We start from the raw sequence: 23,014 nt of genomic DNA, 5'->3' as shown, positions 1-23,014 counted from the left end.
TTCCATGATTTTTTACACAAATGAGAGCCAGTAGCTTTGGCATCTTTTCTGACAGCAGAAAGATGTTTTTAATGATTACAAATGAGCAAAAATATTGTTTTTCATCACAGCAGAGTGATTTATTTAGGATCTTTTGGTTAGCTGGAAAGAGGTTCCTTTGATTTTACTTTAGCTGAATAAATATAGTTCATATAAAACCCATCAAAATGAGTGTCACTATACGTAAAAAAAGATATTTCTGTTGACACTCAACTAGAATATGTTCTTCATGACAGAAACATGTGCATCAACACGGCTTCAGCTCTCCATAACAGTGTTTCTACAGTGTACAAACAAAGGAGGGGAAGTGTAATAAAGCTTAAATTAACAAGGGGTGTGGAGAGCAGTAAGAGCATGTTTCCTAATATCTATATTTTTCAAGGGAGAGGGAGGTAAGGCGCTCCACGGCAAAACAGGCAAGTTTCCACAAAGCACTCAAACATAGAACAGATGGAAAGTACTACATGTCCTATAAAAACACATACACAGCCCGTACCCTCGGAATAAATACCCAAGATTTCTATTTGAATGTAGCTATAAGAAAACAAATATCTGTGTGACTGCATCTTCTATATTTATACAATTGAACATGTTCAGAGTGAATCTCGAATCTTAGACCTCCAGTTTACAGCCCTTTCAAAGCCATTTGTGCCAGTCCTGTAGTCCCTGATAGCCCGTTTGATCTCCTCTTCTGTATTCATCACAAAGGGACCTGAGAGACAGACACAAAATAAAAATAAAAAATCAAACTCCACTTTTATTGAGTCCTGAAACCTTTGAAATCCATCTGGGAACCAAGAGGACAAAGTGGCATGTACCATGATGTGCTACGGGCTCTTTGATTGGTTCTCCAGCAATCAGCACGAAATGGGAAACTTCCGAGTCCTGATGACAAAGTAGGAGAAAGTGCTGTTATCTTTGTCTGTGTGAAGTGAAGTGATTCTTGCCTTTTCATTTTACTTTCTCAAACTAGAGCAGCAAGGTCCAAAATCTGGAGCCAGTGAAAGCACTGGTATCAATCAGTTGAAGTGAAAACATGTTGAATAATTTTCGAACACTAAAAAAAATTGTAATCCAACAATGAATGAAAGTCTCACCTTGTTTTCAAACTTGACACAGTCTCCATCTCCAAACACCGCAGTGTGGTGAGGCTCTATCTTCTGCTGCTCCTCATCCAGACCTGAAACAAGACAACTCACAAGTTTTCTTTGTTTTTAATTAAGTCCACATTTTGAACCCATGAGCAAATGTCTGATTGAATCTTAGCTTCAACCAGCTTTAGTTTTCTTTCACTGTAGCTTGCAGAAGGACTGGATGAAGCTGAGTGAAAACATCTAATGCTTATATGAATTATTGGGCTGAACTGTTGAAATTCACTCATATCAGGTTGCTCAAGTACATCTCGAGACTCTGCAGCTGGTCAATAATCTGCAGAACATGTAAACACACAAACAGAGATCATTCCTTACCTTTGTCGTCAAGACTACATTTTAAACCCTCTTTTTCAAAAACCAACTCAATAGCTGAGTACCATCAGTTCATGTTTTCCAGTTACTGTTACTGTGCTTATGGGCAGTGAATGCAGGCCTGGGTAGGGAACCTCAAGTCACCAGAAGAAGTATGGGAGGTTGAGTCTTCAGTGATCAGTCCCTTTTTTCAAGAAATAACCAGTAAAGTTTGAGGAGGCACACACTCTCTCCACTTCTAAGTGTAGATCTAAAGCTTGTAGTTAAGGCTGGCTCAGGCTTGAATTGGACCCTCCCCTAGTTATGCTGCTTTAGACGTGGAGTGCCAGAGGACTACTTGGCTGGTCATCAATTAGTCTACTTAAAAGAGACACTTTCTCTTTTTTACTGCAACCCAGCACCTGCTAGTTAGTGGATTATTGCCATTTCTGTCTTCACAATAAATCAAAGACTAAAGCCAGGACCTGCTCTAAAAGTTAAGTGTTGCTCTTCTTGATAGAGATAGCTGCTTAAGGATGCAAGGACATGATGCACAGACAAGCATGCTAAGACAGGTTATATTTTTTAGCTGTGATGAATGATTGAAGAAGAGGATGCTGAAAGGTTTCTAATGGCACGGAGGCTTTTTTCATTCTGACTCCAGGGAAACCTTTTAGTTCTGATCAGAGTGACGGCTTTTGAGATGCACAACTAAATTGGAAGTGTTGTTTTGTTCCATCTCACATCACCTGAGCTTCACAAGCACCGCAAACAGATATTTTTCTGTTTGTTTAAGAATACTTCCATGCAGCAAATGTTTCAGTCTTTTGACCTGAAATAGTACTTTGTTATCCAACACTTATAGTACTGACGCTTCACTCATCATCCCAGCCAGCTGCTGTGACTGTGCCAACTTCATGTAGTGTCTCAATCTTTAAAGTCAAATAACTTGTTCAATCTTAGCAGCCACAATCTTTCTCTCATGTCATCAAAGCATCTGCCTGCAATTACAGCCAGACTAAAACCTGCTGTGTAACGATGGAGGGCAATGAAGTCATGTTGATATTTTAGAGAAAAAAAGTTGAAAAAGGGAAATCCTAAATGAAAACAGCAGGTTTGAACAAGCATCAACGCAACTGGAAACAAGTTAACCATTTCAGATTGTTTGCTCTCATGTGAGGGGAACTCCCTGATCACACGGTATCATCCAAAAAGCAGGAAATGTATCATTTTATGGTTTCAGCTCTTACAACCGGGCGTAGTTACAACTTGTCAGTTGAGTTACTGATAGGATTCCAGACTCTGAGTGGGTCATATATTAGAAACAGTAGCCCGATAATTCTTCCCTCAATGCTGGGTGAATTTCCGCTGAACTGAAGTGGCCACAAGTGTAAAGGAACTGTATTTAAAGGACAGTACAAGAATCTATCAAGCTTTAAAGGGAAACACATGGGCGTCTTGGCTGAAGGTTGAAGGGAAGTTAATACTGGACTGAGATCACACACATTTTTGTAACGTAGATGTAACAGCAGGGAGAAGGCAAGGGAAGGTAGGAGATGATTAAACAAGCTGAGAAGAACACACATGTATAAATAAAGAGCTTAAAGAATATATTTTTTTCTCAGTATTAAAAGAAGAGAAAAGAAGGAATATGTAATTTCTTGTAGCAAAGGTCACATAAATATGTGTACAGTGGGCCTGGACTCACCTACATGGATGGATCCTGATAGTGTGTAGATGAATGCAGTCCATCCTGTCAAATGCAGACATATCACAGTAAGTATACAGAATGTGTGTAATACATGAACTGATGAACTATTGTAACCTCTGCACAAAACAGAAACTGACTGTCTTAATGGAAAACAGTTGCTCGTCTGCATGCTGTATTGCCTTGTGTGTTTGTCATTGATTTGATGGCTCTCAGAGCACCATCAAAAGAAGAGCTAGCTTAAAATAATGAGCTAGCTCAGGCTACAAGCATTGCAGTGTGTGCCACCGGTTTACATGCTTCAATCTTGTTTACTCGCCTCAAATAAATAAAGGCACACTGGGAAAAATCTTCCTTATTTGAGTCATGTTAGTTGTGACTGTGCTGAGCTCATTTTGTGCTGTGGGTTTACAGAGTAAACAACACAGAGATTTTTGTTCATCAAATCAAATAAACATGCCCATGTAAATAAAATCTCACTTTAGTTAATTTGATTTTTTATCCAAAACTTCACAGATGAAAACGTGATGTGTGTGTTGGAATTCATGACAATGGCTGAAACCCTGAGTGTCATATCTGAGGTTTATAGAAGCAAAACAGAGCTTGTGGAGTTTGTCTTGTTGTGTCTGAACAGCTTTACCAGGTTTATGAGCCCTGATGTGTCTCTGCTTGAACTGTTAATTCTGCTGACAGCGTTTTCTCACATTTCTTTTCCAGTTAACGTGCAGCTTTGATCCCAATACAAGTGTGAGCCTGATGTAATAGGATCCAGCATAATTTTAAGTGGATTACACTTAATATCTAAATTTGAACAGCATGCACCAGCATCAAGTTTTGAACAGCATGCACCTTTGTGCCAGGTGAAAACTACATGATAACATTCAGTACTAAAACACAGGCACCGTTGGCACACATGGTACAAGTTTATAACTATTCTATATTCCTAAGACTTGAGAAAAAAGTACCAGATTTTACAGAGTTTAAGATCACGTCGGGCTCTACCTACAACCTGCTTATGATCCACTTGTGCAAAAATCAAGTTCTTGCAGTTTCTCCTTTGGTCTTAAGAGTTTTTTTCAGGAGTGTAATTTCTTGTGCTTTAAAAGTAAAAATGTGTACTGTTTTCAGCAGCAACATGAGCGTCATTCCCTCACAAGACCAGAAAAACGTTTTTTTTTTTTTTTTAAATTCAAGCTACACCCTGACCCATAAAGTTAGAATACAATATTTTCTACCTCTTTTCATGAAATGATTGTAAAAAAGTGCTTTTTCTTTTAAGATAAAGTATATATCCTCTCAAACTCTTGACAAGATAACCCTTTATTTTTCCCATATCTGGGAAATTCACAGAATTACAAGACAGAACAAAAGAAAGAGAATAGGGCAAAAATTACAAAAAGAATATAAGAAATAGAATAATTTAACTAGATCTGACCTGGAAATATATATACAGGAAAGAAATATTCAAAGAACCAATATGGAAGTTCATGCACAGACTGATAACATAAAGGAAAAAAGTCTTCCCCATTGTGTTTGTATCCATTGTTACCTCTGTTGGCGTGTCCCTAATAATTTCTTGTATGGACTTCAATTTTTGTGCAAAAAGACAAAATATCAAGTTTTTTGGTACACTTTCTGCCTCATATGCCTTCAGAAAGAGAATTAAAAAAAAAAAAACAAAGATGAGAGATTATTGATCATCAGATGAACTAAAGATTACCTCTAGACTCTTTACTATAAGTTTCCTTACAGACCAGAGAGATGATTTTTGTTAACAAAGATTGGGGCTTAGTGGTGGCCAGTTGTCTCTCAACTAGAAGGTTGGGGGTTTAATCCCAGCTCCTGCAGTCACATGCCAAAGTGTCCTTGAGCAAGTGTCCTGAAATACAACCTGATTTCACCATTAATCTAATGCTAAAGCTCAAACTACTCCTGTTGTGGTTCAGCAGGGTGTGCATGTGTATGAATGGGATTGACCTGTAGTGGTGGTCCTCTGCCATCAGTGTGTGTGTGCTAATGATGGGTGAATGAGATGAACAGTGTGAAAGCACTTTGAGAGGTCAGGAAGACAAGAATATCAAAATACCATTTATCATGTATCGAAGACAGTTGTGCTCACAAATGTAACTCTCTTACCTGAGGGGACTGGCTGTACATGTAGGGCCCCCGCCTGCAGTCTGAAGTCCAGGTACAATGTTGGTGTCCTTGTGTAAACCTTTGACTGAAAAAAAAATGTGTGCAAAAGAAAAAACACATTAATGGAGCTGTGAAACCTGTGACGCCAGTAGCTTTCAGCGTCCTATGTTTCTAATGATGGACCCATGAGCACTGAGACTGTGAACACCAAGTAATACACCCAAATAATCCTGAAATATGGCCTGATAATACCATTCTTGTAATGGTTTTTCCAGGGAAAGATATGATGTAGGAACAGCAGATTTTACATTTGTGGCTGAAAACACATTTCAAAAAAGTGTTAACGTTGTCAAATAAAGTAATACATACACATCACACAGCAATAAGTATTATTACCTCCAACAACAGAGATGTTCTTGGTGCTTTTTTTCATCTACCAGGAAGCAGGATTATGGAAAAATACTGGCCTAATTTTGTGAAACTTGGGGGAAGGGTGTTGACTACAGGGTGCAGCACAGGCTAAGGGAAAATCCATTAGATGGGTGATGCAGATTCTGGGCATAAAATCTGAAACAAATTGGAACTTTTTCTCCAGTCTTTTTCACAAGTTAAGCAGTTTGAACAATAAAGAACAAGAAGAGTTAAATGAACCGTTAAACCTCAGGGTTTAAGGTTGAAATGCCAGACTGCTACATCAGTGTGTCACATCACACGCTTGCTTGCCCTGCAGTAACCCTGTACATTGTAAAACACACACACACAATTAAAACCACATTTGGCAGATTTCCTCTTCAGACACAACCTCACAATGGCCTTTGTTCATCGTCAGTGCTCACTTTACTCTGCACGTCAACTTCCTCTCATGTTCGCGAGTGTAATAAAAGCGGTAACGGTACACACACACACTCAGGCATCCCTCACATGTCGGCTCATTTGTTTCCTCTTTTCTAACAGATTCTCCCAAAGCACACTGTGATCAAATATCTTGGTTGAAAGGCAATTTCCCTCTCTGTTTCTCTTTCTCTCCAACACACGCAAACACTCAGGCCCATACAAAATTAATTCATTGTTTGTTGATTTTCTGTTTTCTTCAAGCATCCTGCATAAGCACAATCAACATGAGATCAACAGCCACCAGGAAATAAACACCAGGCTGCATCTGGCTGCTTTCTTCGGACTCATCTGACATTATAGGATCACAAAATAGTGCACACAAAAACAAAAAGGATTTACACCTTTGCTCCTAAAGCCTCTCCAGAGATCACAGTGACTGTGACTCCTCCTTGGCTGGGTTTGGGGATTTCAGAGCCCTTTAGCTCTTGGTACGCTGGTTCAATCATCTTGTCTCGGCTTGGCAGGTTCACCCAAAGCTGTAAGCCCACCACCGGCTCCTCTGATACGGGCATCTCAGCATGGACCACTCCCCGTCCTGCTGTCATCCACTAGCGGACAAGGACACAGATTTTGGATATATCAAAAAAAAAAAAAAAAAAAAAAAAGATCATTGTCAAAACTATTCATACATACAGATTGTGCTCACTGATGTCTGTATTTGTTGTGTTTGCCATTTTGGCATTCAATCAGGATAATCTTGGCAAAATCCACACAAAAACTTTCATTGTTTCCCATTTTTGGCCAAGTCTAGAAAAATGTCCAACCTGAGCTTACTTGTTTCTGTCATGGAGATGTTTGTGAGCTCTTAATCAACTCATGCTTACAGGCATGGGAACAGCTTTTCTAGTAAACGCTCAGTTATATATTAGAAGATTACTCCAATCTGACATGACTTTAAAACAAAATCTTCTGCTCTTAAAACTTTTTTTTCTTTTGGTTCAAAGTAGTCGACATGCTGAACAGGTAAGGAGCAGATTGCCTCATACCTGTTGCAAATGTTCACATCTTTCTTAGAATTAGTTGGGATCTTAAATCCTCTCTTTTGTTATCTAAATTGTTTTTTAATGTCTTTTGGCTTTCATTTTTCAAACGTTTTCCTTTACTTTATTTGGTGGTGTATTTTATTTATTTATTTTATAGCTTTTTATATACTGTCGTATTTTCTTCTTCTCCTCTTCACATTTCTCTTCTACTTCTCTTTTATTTTCTTATTCATGCTCGTTTTTATTCTGTAAAGCACTTTGTAACTTTTTCTGAAAATTAATTCATTAATAAAGCTTGTGTTAATGTTTATGTTGTTGTTGTAGTATCATTAATAGAATATGTTAGTATGTTAAATACATCATAAGGGGGTGGATGTTCAATTCTTTCTTATTTAACGTCACTGAGTTCATATGCTTATATCATCAGCTGGTTAATCAGTGAAACACCTGTTAAGAATCTAGGTACAAAGTTATTCCTGTTGAACATTGATGGATGACGGGAATATTCAGATGGATGAAATAAAGTTTGGCTTTTACCAGCACTTGAAGCCAGCTGGAAATTTCTACTCACCAGCTTTTGCTTTATTGCAGCTGGATACTGATAATTATTCATCAGTGACCATTCATTGTGCTGTTTGGTTTCTTTTATGGCTGTGTTTTGGAAATTTACTGTCACGGATCCACTGGATAAAAAAACGTGCAGAAGGCCGGAGAAGGCTGAACTCAAAAACCCCTAAAAAGAGACAAAATCAGTGCTGGTTGAAACGATGAGAAGACAGCACTTGATCTCCTGAAGAATTTTGATAATAGCTTTGAATATCATAAAGTTAATCCAAATTTAATACTGGGCTTCAAGATGTTTTTCAAATAAAAAAAACTGCTTTAAATTATTTTCTCTTTTTCATTGGTGGACACAAACAGATGCAGAATTATTTCAACCATCAGCTGAAAATATTCTCAGGCCTTCCCTCTTCGGTCGTGCTTTCTCCACCACTTCCTCTAATAATGAAACCCTGCTTTAATCTGAGGCTGTGTTTGAGTTTTTCCCAGAGGACCAACATGACGTCTGGGCCTGCAGAGGGTGCACATGGTGGTTTAGAGCAAATTCAGCTTAATTGACTGAACCTCTGCTGCAGATGAAGGCTGAGTCAGCACAGTCCCAGTTTGTGCGTGAGTGAATGTAACTTTAAAAACAGATTAAAAAAACCCACAGGCCATTATGTCCATTTAGTGAAAGTTCACAACATTATCATGCATGTGTAATGTGTTTGTGGGTATTTGCTCATGTAGTTTTTGTTTTAATAACAAGTGGTCTGAATGTTTCTCATTCTAGTTAATGACTTGACTAAAACCTACCGCTGTTACTATTCCTAGAGTAGACTGTTGGGTTAAAACTTTGTACTGTGTAAAAAATAAAACATGTTTCAAGTTGTTTAGCCATAGCACAGGAGGCAAAGTGAATAAAATAGTTGGACACTGAAGTAAAAATACTTGTTTATCTCTTTTGCTTGCTTTAACTAGATGAGAAAATAGAAACCACTCTTGTGTTTAACAGTTCATAAAAATCAAATGTCCACAGTTAGCTTAGCTTAGCCAAGCTTGAACAATAGCATCCACTCCTTTGTTAAAAAAAATAAGACATTACTTATTACTAATAACCTCACTTATGCTTATCCTTACTTATAACATAACAAGTTATAAGGTTTTTGATTTTCAGGAAAAGTATACATGTTGCACCTAATTGTTCATGAGCGACATCAACCGGTAGATGCAATAAAGATGGAGAGGGGAAGAAAAAGCCAAGTGAGTCCATTTGTAAACACATCACCTTAAGCTAAGTGGATAAATGCCTTTTTTGATCCATTTTTAAACAAATTAAAGAAAGATAAAAGAGCTTTTCAGCTTTGTTTAGGGTTATTTGTTATCTTTTGCTACAAGTATGTGTCAAAATCAAAGCTAGCTGCATATAAGGTACACATCTTTATGACTAATTTAATGACGATTATAAAAGCATGTCAAAAAAAAAAAAAGAAAGAAAGAAAAACACACACAGACAGGAAGAAATGATGCAGTACCTGCAGATCCCCAGGTTTGAGACGTCCTGAATGGCCACAGAAGTCTTCATGAGCTGTGACCCCCTCTAAAACATATGTTACCTGTTCAGGGAAAAACACCTGTTAGCAGCTTTTGTACATTCATTTCACTTAGTTGTTTTTCCTTTTTAATTCAATTTTTTCAACTTTATTACCAATGTTCCATTGATCTATTTATGTTTGAGAAAAGTAAAACATAATGTTAAATAAGGCAGTGAGTGTGTACTTCAACACTATGATCTGTGAGCACGTGTGCACCGGCTCCACCACCCCAGTGGTCAGACTGGACAGGAAGACAAGGCTGAGCTCAGGGTCAAGGGTTCAAAGGTGAACATCTGTCTTAGGGAGGAAGTCTGGAAGCCCTGCAGTGCGCTGCCTGTGATCTGTCTCCACAGCTGTGGGGCTTTAAAAGTCATGTGAGTGTGAGCAAACACACCTGCTGAAAGGCATGCTGGGAGTGTAGCCTAGTCCTGTCCACCCACACCGGGAGATCGAACTTGAATCTGCCAAGTTAAATACACCGCAAAGAATGTCTGGCAATCTAAGGACAGTATCTGGGGGTTTTTTTTTAAGTTTGATTGTAAAAAGAACAACCTGCAGCTTAACATCCATTCACCTGCTGGTTTCCCAGTCACCTGCTTCTGATACAATTGCACAGAGATAAAACATAAAGGCACACAACAAGGAACAAGACTTGTGTAGTAAGTTGCCTTTGAAGGGTAAAAGTTCTCACTGTATCACCTCTAAATGTATCACCCTGAGTGTTTGCTGTAGAAAATGTTAAGAAAGACTCTTTGTCTTCAGTGTGCTGTTAATCATCACAGCAAATTCAGGCTAACATTAACAGGAATCTTTGGCGTTGATAATGAAGCATCAATAAATTTCCAACTGTGTCACAACAAGTTGCAAACTCCAGGTCTTTAAAGATGCTATGAGGAGGATCTGTTTGAATTGCACTCCCTCGCCACCTTGTGGCCCAGCGTTTCTGCACACTGTTGTAAATTACTTTTAATGAGGTGTGTGTTTGTTTTGGAATCAAATGAAGATCAGAACAAATTTTCTTTGTTCAAGACAACTTTTTACTGAATACAACGCTCCAAGGTAAGGGACCTAACAGTACAGTTACACAGCGCTACAGTTTGAAACGTGACAACCGGCTATGTGTTAGCGACATCGTCAGCCCCGTGCTCCGACATGTCTTAAGGCTAACATGACATCAAGTAAACACTGTCAGTTTGTAAGTAGTTGTAAGCAGCCATTTGAATTAAGCACAGCTGGCGGCCCGGTGCTCTTACACATGTCTGTAATGTGTAACGTTAGTAAATCCTGGTTATGTCCTGCCAGTCATCTACCAAGCAGGGCGAACGTAACCTCATTCTTTATTTTGTTGATAGACTCTCAAGTTTGAACAGACCACTGCAGAATAACTGCTGACTGTGGGTTGGAATGAACATTATTACAAACAGTTAAGCTCCTGTGTTATAGAGTGATACAGCCCAAGATAAAGGCTAACTAGCCTTTAGCTTGGGCTGTATCACTCTCCCATTTTCCTTGTTCTGCTCTTCTGTCCTTTTTCTGTCTGACAGTTAGGCTCCAGTGTCCACCATCACTACAAAATTAGTCATAGAAATCATTTTCTGCAGAGAAAAACACAGATCTCTGTGTTTCATCTCTTCTCACTATGTCAGCCAGTGTGGTGTTGCCATAGACACCTAGACGTGCTGTAAATCAATCTGGTCCTGGTCGACCCAAACTGTAATCTATGAAGTAGCAATTTAAAATAAACTGTAACCAGCAATATTGGCAGCGATAATCTCATTTTAAAGTGTGGATTACACCCAGGCTTATATCTAGAGGGCAGACTTTTTCAAGATCCCTTTCAAACTCCTCACAGCCCCTTTAATAAGCAATGAAGAGCTAAACACTGATACACTGGTTGAAGATGTGGAGTTACTTTCTCAGATATTCTCGTGGTTTTCTCAGAACTACAGCAGACACCGTGAAAACAACATTTAACTAAATGGTTTTTAGTTTCTTTAGATAACACAGGGTGAAAGACAGAGTAAGTTCATGCCAGGTGAACAATGTTTAAAAAAACACTAACATATGTAGTTTCACATTATGTGAATGCTGCAACTTTATCTTTTACTAACAGAATCATGCGCTCTGTCGGTAAACATAAGCCTGATATACACCCTCCTCATGGGTCTTTTATTTTTTATCTCCTGTAACTGCAGAGAGAAACTTATGGTTTGTTATCTGATACATTCTCTCTTGTATTCTCACAACAAAGTTACCGCCTTTGTTGGATCTCTGTGCCAGGAGGTAAGATACAGTGGCTTTATCAGAGCTGCCTGTAGTGAGTTTCTTGACATATGTGGTGTGAGAATGATGGAAAGCAGGGCCTGAAACAAAAAAAGTGAAGGTTCCCACTCAAACCGATGTGAACCTGCAAGTTTGTCTGGATGTTTTTCTACACTTCTACATTCACAAAATAAAGTGACTTAGTCATTTGAAGAAAAACTGAAGGTTCAAAAATGGGGTTTGTTGAAGAAATCAATAACAAAAAGTTCAGATGATACAGATTTTGACCTGTGTGAAGGATTTTGCTGAAACTACTGCATCTTTTTCCAGTTTATAACTGACTTGTGTTAATCACACTAACACTAGGATATTCCTATTTTTAATTTTGTCAGTTTAAAAACAGAATTGAAAGAAAAAAGTGCTTAAAAACAAAAACAAACATTTAAATTTAAGTAACTGTTTCTAGTCATTAATCTTATCATAGAGTCATTATTTGTCTTCTAATTTCAGCAACAACTCAATTGCAACATATTCAACAAAAAGGGAACAAATTACTGGGAAAAGGATTCAAGGGAATCTGTGGGTTCTGTTGAGGTTTTTGGGTTAAGCCATGTCTACTGTTTTAAAGCTATGATAAATAGAGACACAGCAGAGACGCATTGTTGAAACCCACTCAAGGGGGAGATCTTCATCAGGAGACAAGAGGGTTTGCTTCTTGCTTGGTTTTGTGAAATACAGCTTACTTTTGTCTATGTTTGTGCTCCAGGGGACGACCACATTTTTAGGGTTATGTATGAGTGTTAGACCTTCAGTCAGTAATAAAGTTGGACAGCAAACATATTAAAGTGTCAGCAGCTCTGGTTTGATAAAGGAGTCCAACTTTGCCTGAGACACAATTTATCAATTTCAAATTCTTAGAAAACGAAAAACCACAAACCAAAGATTGTTCTGCAAAAACACAGCAGAGGCCAGGCCAATTCCACTCTTTCAACACAGGGTAATTTCACAAGTTGTCAGCGTTTATTCAACTGAACAAAACTTTCTGAGATAAAACAGCAAGAATTACATCAACAAAAAGCAGAGGTGTGACGGATCTTGTTATCTGTATGGGACTCTTTTTATTTATAAACCACAAGTTGTTGCAGTGCATAGCGCTTAGTGTCAGTACACTGTCCCGTTGTCACCCTCTAGTGATCAAAGCAAGAATTTCACTCCTCAGGAAATCAGACTGTCGATTCTGCTGTTTGGTGAAACTGTATTTATTAAAAAATAGGACGTTGTTTGAAAGACAAAGGGGTCGTACTTTTCTGACCTTTCATAGATGTGCGTAGGAAGTCTTTGTGCACATTTTAGAAGTAAAAGAAGCACTGGTTTTATCAGCTAAGGTAGGAAAGCAGCTTTACATACGTTTTCTATCCTTTCATTGTTATGCAAAGCCTCTGCTGCTACAGTTTGCCTCTACCCTGTGACCCTGAGCTCACCTAAAATAAGTTTCAAATCTGCAGATTAAGTTGATATGTACAAATGTTTGGATAATCGAGTCTCAGCAATAAAAGTTTGTATTTTCTACATTAGTTCCTTGTTTTATTTTTGTTTGTTTTTTTCAAGTGTGGTTATCTGCTTTGTTTGTGTGGTTATTTGTCATTCTGAAAAGTGGTTTTAAATTGAATGTGGTGCTTTGAATTCTTTCTTTTTAAACAGTTGATTATAGTGTGGTTTATACACTCATAGCCTCTGGGGATTTTCAGGTTACTTGACCGATTAAAAGACTGTTTATTTTGGGTTCTTTTGCAAAACCAGATGTCATAGCTTTGGTAAATAAGAGAAATAACTTTGGGCAGAAATGTAATGAGTATAAAAGGGCCTGAACTGTTTGTCAGGGTACATTATAAAGTGTCAAGGAAAAGAGGTGTTTGCTTTTTGAGGGTTTTTTGTGTTTTGTTTTGTTTTTTTGCTGACCATTGAGTGATACTTCTGCTGAACAGGCAAGAAAACCTTAAGCCTCAAACTACTTACCGTCTCAAATCCTCTGTGAGGATGGTCTGGAAAGCCTGCCGGTTTGCTCACTCTAAACTCATCCAACATCAGGAAAGGATCCAGGTTTTTCAGCTGTAAATATCACAATACCACTCAATCTTTTAATTTAAAGGTTGACAGATAAACTACACGGACATGTTAAGAAACTCACCTCCCGCCTCCCAATGCTCCTGCGCACCCGAGCACCAACTCCCTCGGACTGTTCCACACTCAAAACTGTTCTTTCAACTTTCCTCACATTCATCCTGCTGGGACACTTTTCACTGTAAGGACTAAAAATAAAACATACATGCACACACTGTAGCTTGTGATAAAATAAAAACTACAACTACAACTGCTTGGTCTAATGAGACCTGTTTACATTTCCTTCTCAAGACTAAACTAGAAAAGCACTCAGAGAGCACCGCCCTCTGCCAAGTATTTTGTGATTCATGCAACACTTTAGTCCTACTTTCATGTTATACTCCCTTTCAGTAGACTGTCTGCTACAATTTGGTGTTAGTTGCAGGTTTTTAAAATAATTTGTTACCTGACAGTATTGAAAATTATGATGACCCAGTACATATTTCATATTCTGCATCTTAGTATCCCGAATATTGCCAGGATCTGGATCGTACTGTTACATCTGTCAGAAATTAATTGTGACCTTGTCTTGTATTGTTTCACAAAGAAACCCAACCATTTATTGTAGAGTTATATACACATATGGTGAAAACGGCCCTATCTCACAATGATAAAGAATGCTTTCCTGATTTCCTGAAAATTTCATCAAGATCAGTTGGTCACTTTTTGAGTTTTTGGGTAATTTTGAGGGGACTACAGGGCCACATGACATCTTTTAAAATTTGACCTTTAACAAGTAGTTTGAGGAAGGCAGTACAAAATAACTAATGCTGTCAACTTTGGCCCACTGGTAAACATGACGATTATAGACTTATTATTTAGGAGGGCTATGTACCATCTTTATTGGCTGTTCAGTTACTTTCTCGATTACTTTATGTTTTTGAGACCTAAAGATCCTTAGTTCTTAGGATGTGAAAAGCAGGTAAACACTATAGGGACAGGATGAAACATTCACAAGTTGTCATATTGCACTCCAGCCTCTGTCGACATCTGGTGCAAACTACAAGGACATATGAGGCACAACCTGGCAACGGCTCAAGACACAATAGTAGCCGATCTTTGTCTTTCTTTTTAAAGGTGTGCCAAGGAGCAGGTATCCAATGACCTGAAAGGACCTCGGTGGCATAAGAAAAACAAAAAGAGAGAGGTTTTGAGACTAAATACAGTAAGTTGCTCCTATGATTGGAGGAAGTATCACACAAAACGTGTCTAAATTGGGCTGACAGTGAGGGATATTTTGGGATCAAATACTGAAACTTAACATGACATGACAAAACAAACATTGCGCAATGGAGGATTTTCCCCTTTTATCAAATACTCCTCCACAGAGAAACAGGTGCTTCACAGCTGATACTGAGACAAAGTGTCAAATGGTGATCAGCTGATCGCAGTGCAGCTGCTGGTAGTGGTTTGTACTCTAATTTCAGCCACATTAATTTCAGAGTCACTTCATGTGTTTATGTGTCATATCAGCCCCTCCCCATCAGTAACGCATGAATCAGACATTACTTGGATCACATGCTTAAGCAGCGTCTGGTCTACTTTTTTTGTAAATCAAAAGTTGATCATCTGCTTATTCTGTAGACTACTTGTACCCTGGATTTCCCGTTATTACATATGATGTTTATGTGAACTGGAGAATGATCTTTAACAAGTTGCGTGCGCGCTTTCGTCAGCTGAACGTAGGAAAAACAGTCCCACCTACCTGAAAGGGGAAAACAGCGAGCACCAAACACAATTCTCACGCTTCTTCTCGGCTTTCCCCTTTTTACTTTTGAATGGCAGGTGTTTCGTTGACAGCAGCTCTCTTCTGGTAAGATCACAAATACGGAAGTTATAAAGGGGGCGTGGCTAAAGGCGTCACTGTGTGTTGCCGGAAGTAAAATTAGAAAAAGCACGCTGGCTTCAACCATTGATTTTGAGAAATAAAGATGAAAAATGAATTTATTCTTACAAAAAACAAACAAACAAACAAAAAAAAACTCATGAGTGAAAAAGTATATTCAATAAACAAAATCCCATGACTGAACAAATCAAAATCACGTTTAAGGTTATGTTAAGCAAGTTATCAGATTGTGTGTTGGGTGAATAATTACTTATACACTCAAGTAACATAGGTATATATTGACAAGCGGATAAAAAGGTAATAGATTCAGAATAAATCTGATGTTAATAATGTCCAATTTAAATCACTTATTTAGCACCATGTAAAAACAAAAAGCAAAAAATAATTGTATCGAAAAATACAGTATATGTTGGTTCAAATAGAAAGGAAGCTGAGAGGATTGTTATTTATTATCCAGTAATGGAGCAGGGGTGGAAATATTTTTATTTTATGTTATTTATTTATCCATTTTTGTACTGTTTGCAAAACTGCATTTTTGCAAAAAGTTTTCTCAGTTTCTGTAGGTTGTTTTTGTTCATTCTTTTATTTTGTGTGGTCAAAATAAATTTTAAAAAAGTTCCTTTGTTTTACTGCATATGATTGCTGACTTTTTATTTTCTAGACTCAGTGCAATGTCACAGCCATAATAAGCCTTTCATCTGTTGAATATATTCATCAGTTTTACATTTCTCTTCTAGTTCCTCCTGGTTCTGACGACGTATGATGTCCTTGGCGATTCTCATGCTGGCAGCTTGTCCACCTGCCAAGTTTACCGCATGAGGTCCAATCTAAACATGATGAAAAAGGAAATGGGCACATTGGCTGAATTTGAAGGTCAGAATTTCCAGATCCAAAATACCTGAGAAGACTCACCTGTAGAGCAGTGTATTGTCCCATCAGGTAGAGAGGACAATTGTCTGACCACCGTAGACTTTCTGATATGCATGGCCAGCCATCAATTGCCTTAAGTGGGGGCCATAGGAACATGTTGTATAAATGTATGATGTTTTATTTCATAGAACAGGTAGCACTATGAGTCTAATAATACATCTAAGTAATTGTAGGATTCCTTTTAAATAAAACAAAAAAATGTGGTTCATTTACCTGAATAGGGAACTCCTTCATCACCTCAGTGAGCAGGGGGTCCTGTTGGACATCAAGCTTGCAGCCTGTAGCAAGCCAGATCATATCTCCAGTCCAGTGATCCCCAGTGCTGAGTGAAAGACTCCAGGCCTGACTCCTGTAGCACCAGCTGGCTTCACTCACCTGCTCAGATTCATGAGATTTAGGAAAGTTTAATCTCAAACCTAATTTTTATAAGCTGCTTTTCTACCAAGAGTACCCAGAACTTTTAGAGTGTAAATGACTTTAACCAATTGTTTTTATTTTTTCAAATCCTGTGGAGATTAGGTAAATTTGTCCTAGCATGGTCTGTTACCTGACAGTATGTCTTTATGTCAACCTGTCCACTCAGGATAAATGGCTGGAGGTGCATGTAGGCCTCTGGAGTGACGGCTCCTCCTTTCCTCGCCTGGCGGATCATAATCAGCCGTTTGCGGAGACTTCGTTCATTGTAGAACTGTCTCAGATAAGCCTGACCGTCCATCTTTATGCCGTGCTCAACATGAGAGTATCGACCCACCAGGCCCTCCACATCACCAACATCGAACTGTTTTAACTGTAGAAGAAAGACGTTGGTTGACTTGTGCTGGAGTCAGACAGACCGGTGTGTCTGCTGCAATTCTTTATGTTTGGTCCACATGCAGTTTCACACTGTCACTAGACCTGGAGGTGCTTCCTCATGACCCATGTCACATGGCTGGCACCCTGCTGCAGGGCAAGTGAGATGACATGAGCGCTGGTCAGACCCCCACCAACTACCATTACTCTCTGCCCTGCCTCACACACTACACACAATGTTAGACACATGAGGACACAGAAGTTTTAAAGGAAAATGTTGCAGCAACAAAAGGGATCAAATAGGCAATCAATAAATCTTAGAAAATACAAAGTATTTTTTGATATTCTGACAACTTTGCTGTGAAATGCATGTGAGGAATTACTAAGGTCACTATGTAGGTTTTTAAAGCCCATAAGTGTCAGTGAATCTCCAAAAGCTGTGGTATAAAAGGCCAACAAAAAGAAAAAAAAATGTGTTGCTTGGAAATCCTACAAAGCTGAATAAAGAAGGGAAAGCCCACAGGAGGATAATAAGATAATCAGACTAAAGAAACAGCTATTAAACTGGAAAACTAGTAGCCTCAAAATAGTCACTATCCAGACAGAAATATTTCTCAGAAGAAATCAGACTCACCTGGATTTTTCGAAGCCTGTCTCAGATCATCTGCATCTTTACACTCTTGTCCACATTTTGCAAGGTGGTGCATCAGATGCACAGTGTGTTGTATCCTCTCCTCTGGGTAGCTCTCTCCAATGTTTGTCACCCATGAAGGGATGTTTGCCATCTGAGCCCGGGTTGGACCTGTTGCCATGATGACGTTGTGAGCCTTCAGGATGATGCCTTCCTGAAGTTGAACTTGAAAATACTTAACTCTCTTCTTTGCACGATTTTGCTCCCTTTCAGTCTCTCTGGTGTCCTTTGCTTCAGTTTCCTGCTCCTTTATCCAGTCATCACCTTCTTCCATCTTTGTTTCGTCCTCAGTCACAGGTGTGATGTGCTCCACTGTTCCCTTCAGCAGCACTTTATCCAAGTTGTATCTCTCCACCTGCAGATTCATCCACTCAGAAGCTCAGACAGGGTCTAACTTGAGTGTTCTTGCAAAAGTACATGGGAGATTTCTTGCCTTTTGACCTGACTACATCAGAAAAATTCTTTAAAAAGGAGCCATGAGTACTCAGTTTTATGTCAAGTGTTCTTTTTGAGGTATCACAATAGGATAAAGATTGCTTAGTGCAGTTTTCTCAACAGTGTGCTCTTAGAAAACCCCCAGCAATTGAAACATCAGGCACTGCACTGTTAAAAGAGTGTTTTAAGGTTTCAGTGTTGAAATTCATGTTACATGAAACAGATCCTGCATGCTCCATAAACTAACATGCTGTGTCTGACCTGATCCTTGAAGAAATCCACACTCAGTTTGGTTCCAGGCAGACTGAAGGATAAACTCTTCCTCAGTGTTGAGGTGATGTTTAAGCGTTTCTTCTCCTTTTTGCCGAGCCTCATGTCGTTGAAAAACGCATTCTCATCCAGAATATAAACCTGGTCCGGGAGACTGTGAAGCTCAGAGGACCGTTTGCACTTCAAAACAAACTCCTGCAGAGCTGTCTGTGCAGAGAATGAACACGTGATTATTTTTAAGTTATTTTGTTGAATTTTCTTCTTTGTTTCTACTTGAGAACCTATGTGTGCTTTTACCTTATTAAGAGGGTCCGAGTGCACCAGAGTGTGTGAGCGCAGGTGAGGGATGTTCAGAGCTGTGAACTGGCTCTCCCACAAAGTCGTCCACTCACCATAGGAATCTACCACTCTGAGACTCAGCAGGGGCGAAACAACCTCCTCTGATATGTTTGTGTTTGCTAATTGTTCCTCCAGCTTCAGGGCTGCAGAAACCAATGACGTAAACACATAAAAACTGAATCATGAGGCCACATTGGACACACACAAAGCAAAAGCTTTGACATGACACAGGAAGTTAAAACTGAGAGTCTGGTCAGATAACTTTAAAACAGCATAGACATTTTCAGCTATTTAAATATAAGTTAAAAAAAGTGTAAGGAGAAGAACAGACAATAGGTTGAGGTAATAAATGAGAAAGTAGTATAGTTTTATGGCAGAGTAATGATTTTGTTGCTCCTCTCTGGTGTGAGTGACCAAGGAAGAAGAGCAGAGAGCAACAAAAACTCACAAAAAAGTGTGAAGTACCAAGGTGACCATCTGCGGGGCCATCTTGTTCTTATGAAAAAAAGTTTGGTCAGCTTAGACAACAAAAGTAGTTAAATTTGGAGCTCTGGTGTTAAATTCCTTGCTTTTTTGCTTGGATGAATAAAAATGTACATATTCTTTTGTTCTCATGGCTGATACTAGAGTTAGATTAGCAAAAGCATATTTGGTTTCTGTTATATCAATGTTTACAACCAGAGCTTTGTCTTGTATAAAGAAAATATCTTTGAATAGAAATTAAAGTTAATGATGTGAATTGTGCACCAGTCTTTGAAGACAGAGTAGGTAAACTTTTAACATATTTACATCGACATCGACTTGGATGCTGAAGTAGAAATAATGACACCAGGGCTAGGACAAACAACGTTAAGTTTGAAAGCCACTCTTTAAATCCCATTTTGAAAACTAGCGTTAAGAAATTAGAGTTCACAATGTTTCGCCATCAACGTGCAACAGTTAATGAGATCATTATGTGCCACCTGCTAAAAGTTACCTGAAATGCAAAGAAAAATTAAAGAGAATTTCTGTATTTCTATTATATGTGGATGATGGTGCTGATGGGAAATGTAGTCTACATCCTTGAAAAACACAACTGGCTATATTGCCAGCTATTTTAAAGGCTAAATAATGCTTTTTGATTCTACTACATTTTAACAGGCAGTCCAAATTATGTTTCTTTTCCTCCCCTCTATTCATTTCAGCTGTATTGAGCATACTGTACCAGTTATGTGCCTCCTCTTCTTCTTTCCATTCAGGATTAAATGTTTGTCAGTGGATGTTTCTGGGTCCATCTGGGGCCTCAGAGGGCAGCAGGAGGGGACGGGTAGGTCTGAATAAGGGTGTGAGTTTGGATTTGGGTTGGGATTTGATAGCAAACTAGCCAGAGTCAGGGCATGAGGGCCAGCCCCGATTATCAACACATCAAGTACCACCATCTGAAACACACAACAACCAAAACAAAAAGGAAAAACAGAACAGTGTAATATCTTAAACATAAGAAAAAAAACAAGCCTGAAACATGAATTCTGACTTCAGGAACATTAAAGCCAAGTGAAATGCAGAGCAGAGGTCAAAAAGCTTTCTGGCTCTGCTTCATTTGATAAAATAAGAAAAATAAATCGGACAAACACATCATGAAGTGCATCACTGTACCTTTAGTTTGGATCATAGGCACACATCCACCTTAGAGATGTCGCAAAAGTGGTCGATGTCCCAGCTCTACAGCATGTGCTAGACCTAAAACTTTGTGACAGTGGGGTGTGTGTGTGTGTGTGTGTGCCTCTCATGTAACCCAATCCACCTGGGGCTGTACAGATTTAGCTGGACTTCACTGGCTCAACAGAGAAAGCTGGAAATAGCTACACTGAGTGTGGGTGAATAAATTTAGAAACACAACACATCAAAGCATTAAAACTGTAAATAAGAAATCTTAACACCAACTTTCTGACCTTTTATCTTGTTTTTGTTTTGTTTTGTTTTTTTTCCAGCTCATGAAAATTGTTTGTGTTTAAGCCAAAAGGTGTCTTTGTCTATCTGATTGATATGAGTCTACAGCCAGGAGATGGTTAGCTTAGAATCAAGACTGAGACCCATGTAGCTTGAACAAAAGACTCCATAAGGCGAGTCATTGTACAAAAAAATCCCCTACATAATTAACTTTTTGCATGTGTAACACATCATTACGTGTAATATACAGGTTATGTTAATATGTAGATTTTAGCTTCTCACAGATTTATCACACTAGTTGTTAACTCGAGTTTCGGTTTACGTGTTAAGCTGCATGGCCAGTTAAATGTAGATATGAAAATATAATCTACACTGTTTTATTGGGAAATGGCCTAATTGGAGCCAAAAGTGATCTTACTGCATTGATAGCATGCAAAGCAGTGTTCATATCCTGTATTAAAGGGGTAGTTCGCTTTTTTTTTTTTTTTTTTAAATTATTATTTTTTATTTCACATTTTAAGGATTGTACACGTTATTTGAGAACAAAAACAACAATGAAGCTCCTCCCCTCGGTCAGAGGGGAAACAAAGTTAGTCAATGCGCATTCCATTTGCTTATCAACAAAAATATTGCCCATTTTTATTCTTATTTCTTTCCCCTTTTTAAATAAAAAATAATAATAATAAAAAGGACACAAGACAACATCACAAAGAAGACAAGACACCTAACACAAAACAAAAAACAAAAAACAAAAATAAAAATCAACATACTCACATTGAAATAACAAAAAATATAAAACAAACTTAATCACTCATTCACACACACACAATTATATTTCTGGTGGTTCTTTTGTTCTTGTGCTCGTACAACTGTTGGAAACAAAAGAGAGAGAAAAGAAAAAAAATATATAAATATATATTGATACATATATCGTATATATAGACAATAGGTGGTATTGGGCTAAATTTTTAGCTAATATAGCTAAATTGTTTACAAAGCTTCAAAAATATGTCTCCACACGGAGTCAAACTGCATTTGTTTATTTTTGTCCTCTGACAAAGTGTTCTCAATACTCAAGTAGTACTTCATTATGATTTTCCATTTGTCTACACTTGGAGCTTCGTTATTTTTCCACTTTTGTAACAGCAATTTCTTGTAAACTAGTGAAGAAAATATTAATTGCCATCCCTAAGGGTAATTAAATTTTATCACATTTTGAAATAGCATGTTTCTGGTGTAAATATAAATTTCTGTTTACAAATATTAGGAAGCCATTTCTCAATATCCAACCATGTCTTCTGTACTTTTTTACAATACCAAAAGGGATGGATGAGGGAGTCACTTCTACCGCACTTTAAGCAAGTGGGAGGGGAAGATGAGTCAAATTTATGAATTCTGTCCCTGCTATAATATACTCTTGTCATTAACTTATATTGAATTAATCTAATATTTTCATTTGTTGTGACTTTGTATGTAAGCTGTAAACATTCATTCCATTTTGTTTTGGCCTTTAAATTCTTTATGTCTCTGTCCCAACCCTCATAAATATTATTTATTAAATCACTGCTGATTCCTTCATTGATTTGACAGGTATAAAGGACACTTTTCTTTAGGGGTAATTCACTTTTGATGTTGGATTGTTGTCTATAGTCAGCGGGTTACTCACAGGGTTAATCTTCATTTTATAGTAACTCACTGAAGCAGAGGAAGTAATTTTATTTCAGTAGTTCCCACATCTTATGTGACATGAAACAAACAGTATTCACTTCCTCTTCTCTCTGATCAGGATTGTGGGGCTTCATGAAAGTATTTGGCTGTAAACTAGCAAAGATAGAGGAAGTGTCCAGAGCAGAGAGGAAAAAATGATTGTCTGACATGTTGTGACATGTTTGAGCTTTTGATACAGTACAGGGTGCTGTGTATGAAGAAAACCATCACTAATCTTAACTATGTTGTGTCAGTTATTATTTCAACTCATCAGTCGACTCATAACAGTTTATAACTCCAGCAGTTTGTTCACAGA

General features: G+C 38.2%; 2 protein-coding genes across 2 annotated transcripts; both read right to left on the bottom strand.

Annotated features, from left to right (window-relative positions):
- Positions 1–136: 136 nt before the first annotated feature.
- Positions 137–15,602, bottom strand: pir (pirin). Its single transcript, XM_074667331.1, has 10 exons — positions 15,468–15,602; positions 13,791–13,911; positions 13,619–13,711; positions 9,281–9,361; positions 6,564–6,770; positions 5,329–5,413; positions 3,193–3,237; positions 1,137–1,219; positions 858–924; positions 137–751 (listed from the first exon to the last, which is right to left on the bottom strand). Exons 2-10 carry the CDS (start codon positions 13,881–13,883, stop codon positions 633–635), a joined length of 873 nt encoding a protein of 290 aa, XP_074523432.1. The 5' UTR covers positions 13,884–13,911; positions 15,468–15,602; the 3' UTR covers positions 137–632.
- Positions 15,603–16,282: 680 nt separating this feature from the next.
- On the bottom strand, positions 16,283–22,672 carry LOC141787827 (uncharacterized). Its single transcript, XM_074666508.1, has 11 exons — positions 22,658–22,672; positions 20,267–20,480; positions 19,021–19,205; positions 18,715–18,930; positions 18,283–18,373; positions 17,962–18,198; positions 17,433–17,554; positions 17,086–17,325; positions 16,752–16,913; positions 16,521–16,610; positions 16,283–16,435 (listed from the first exon to the last, which is right to left on the bottom strand). Exons 1-11 carry the CDS (start codon positions 22,670–22,672, stop codon positions 16,283–16,285), a joined length of 1,725 nt encoding a protein of 574 aa, XP_074522609.1.
- Positions 22,673–23,014: the final 342 nt, after the last annotated feature.

The sequence above is a fragment of the Halichoeres trimaculatus genome, unplaced genomic scaffold, assembly GCF_033239565.1.
Source record: "Halichoeres trimaculatus isolate MK-OKI-2021-1 unplaced genomic scaffold, fHalTri1.1 fHalTri1_scaffold_3, whole genome shotgun sequence".
NCBI lineage: Eukaryota > Metazoa > Chordata > Actinopteri > Labriformes > Labridae > Halichoeres > Halichoeres trimaculatus.
The sequence above is the reverse complement of the archived record's forward strand: the minus strand, read 5'-3'. Positions and strand labels throughout refer to the sequence as shown.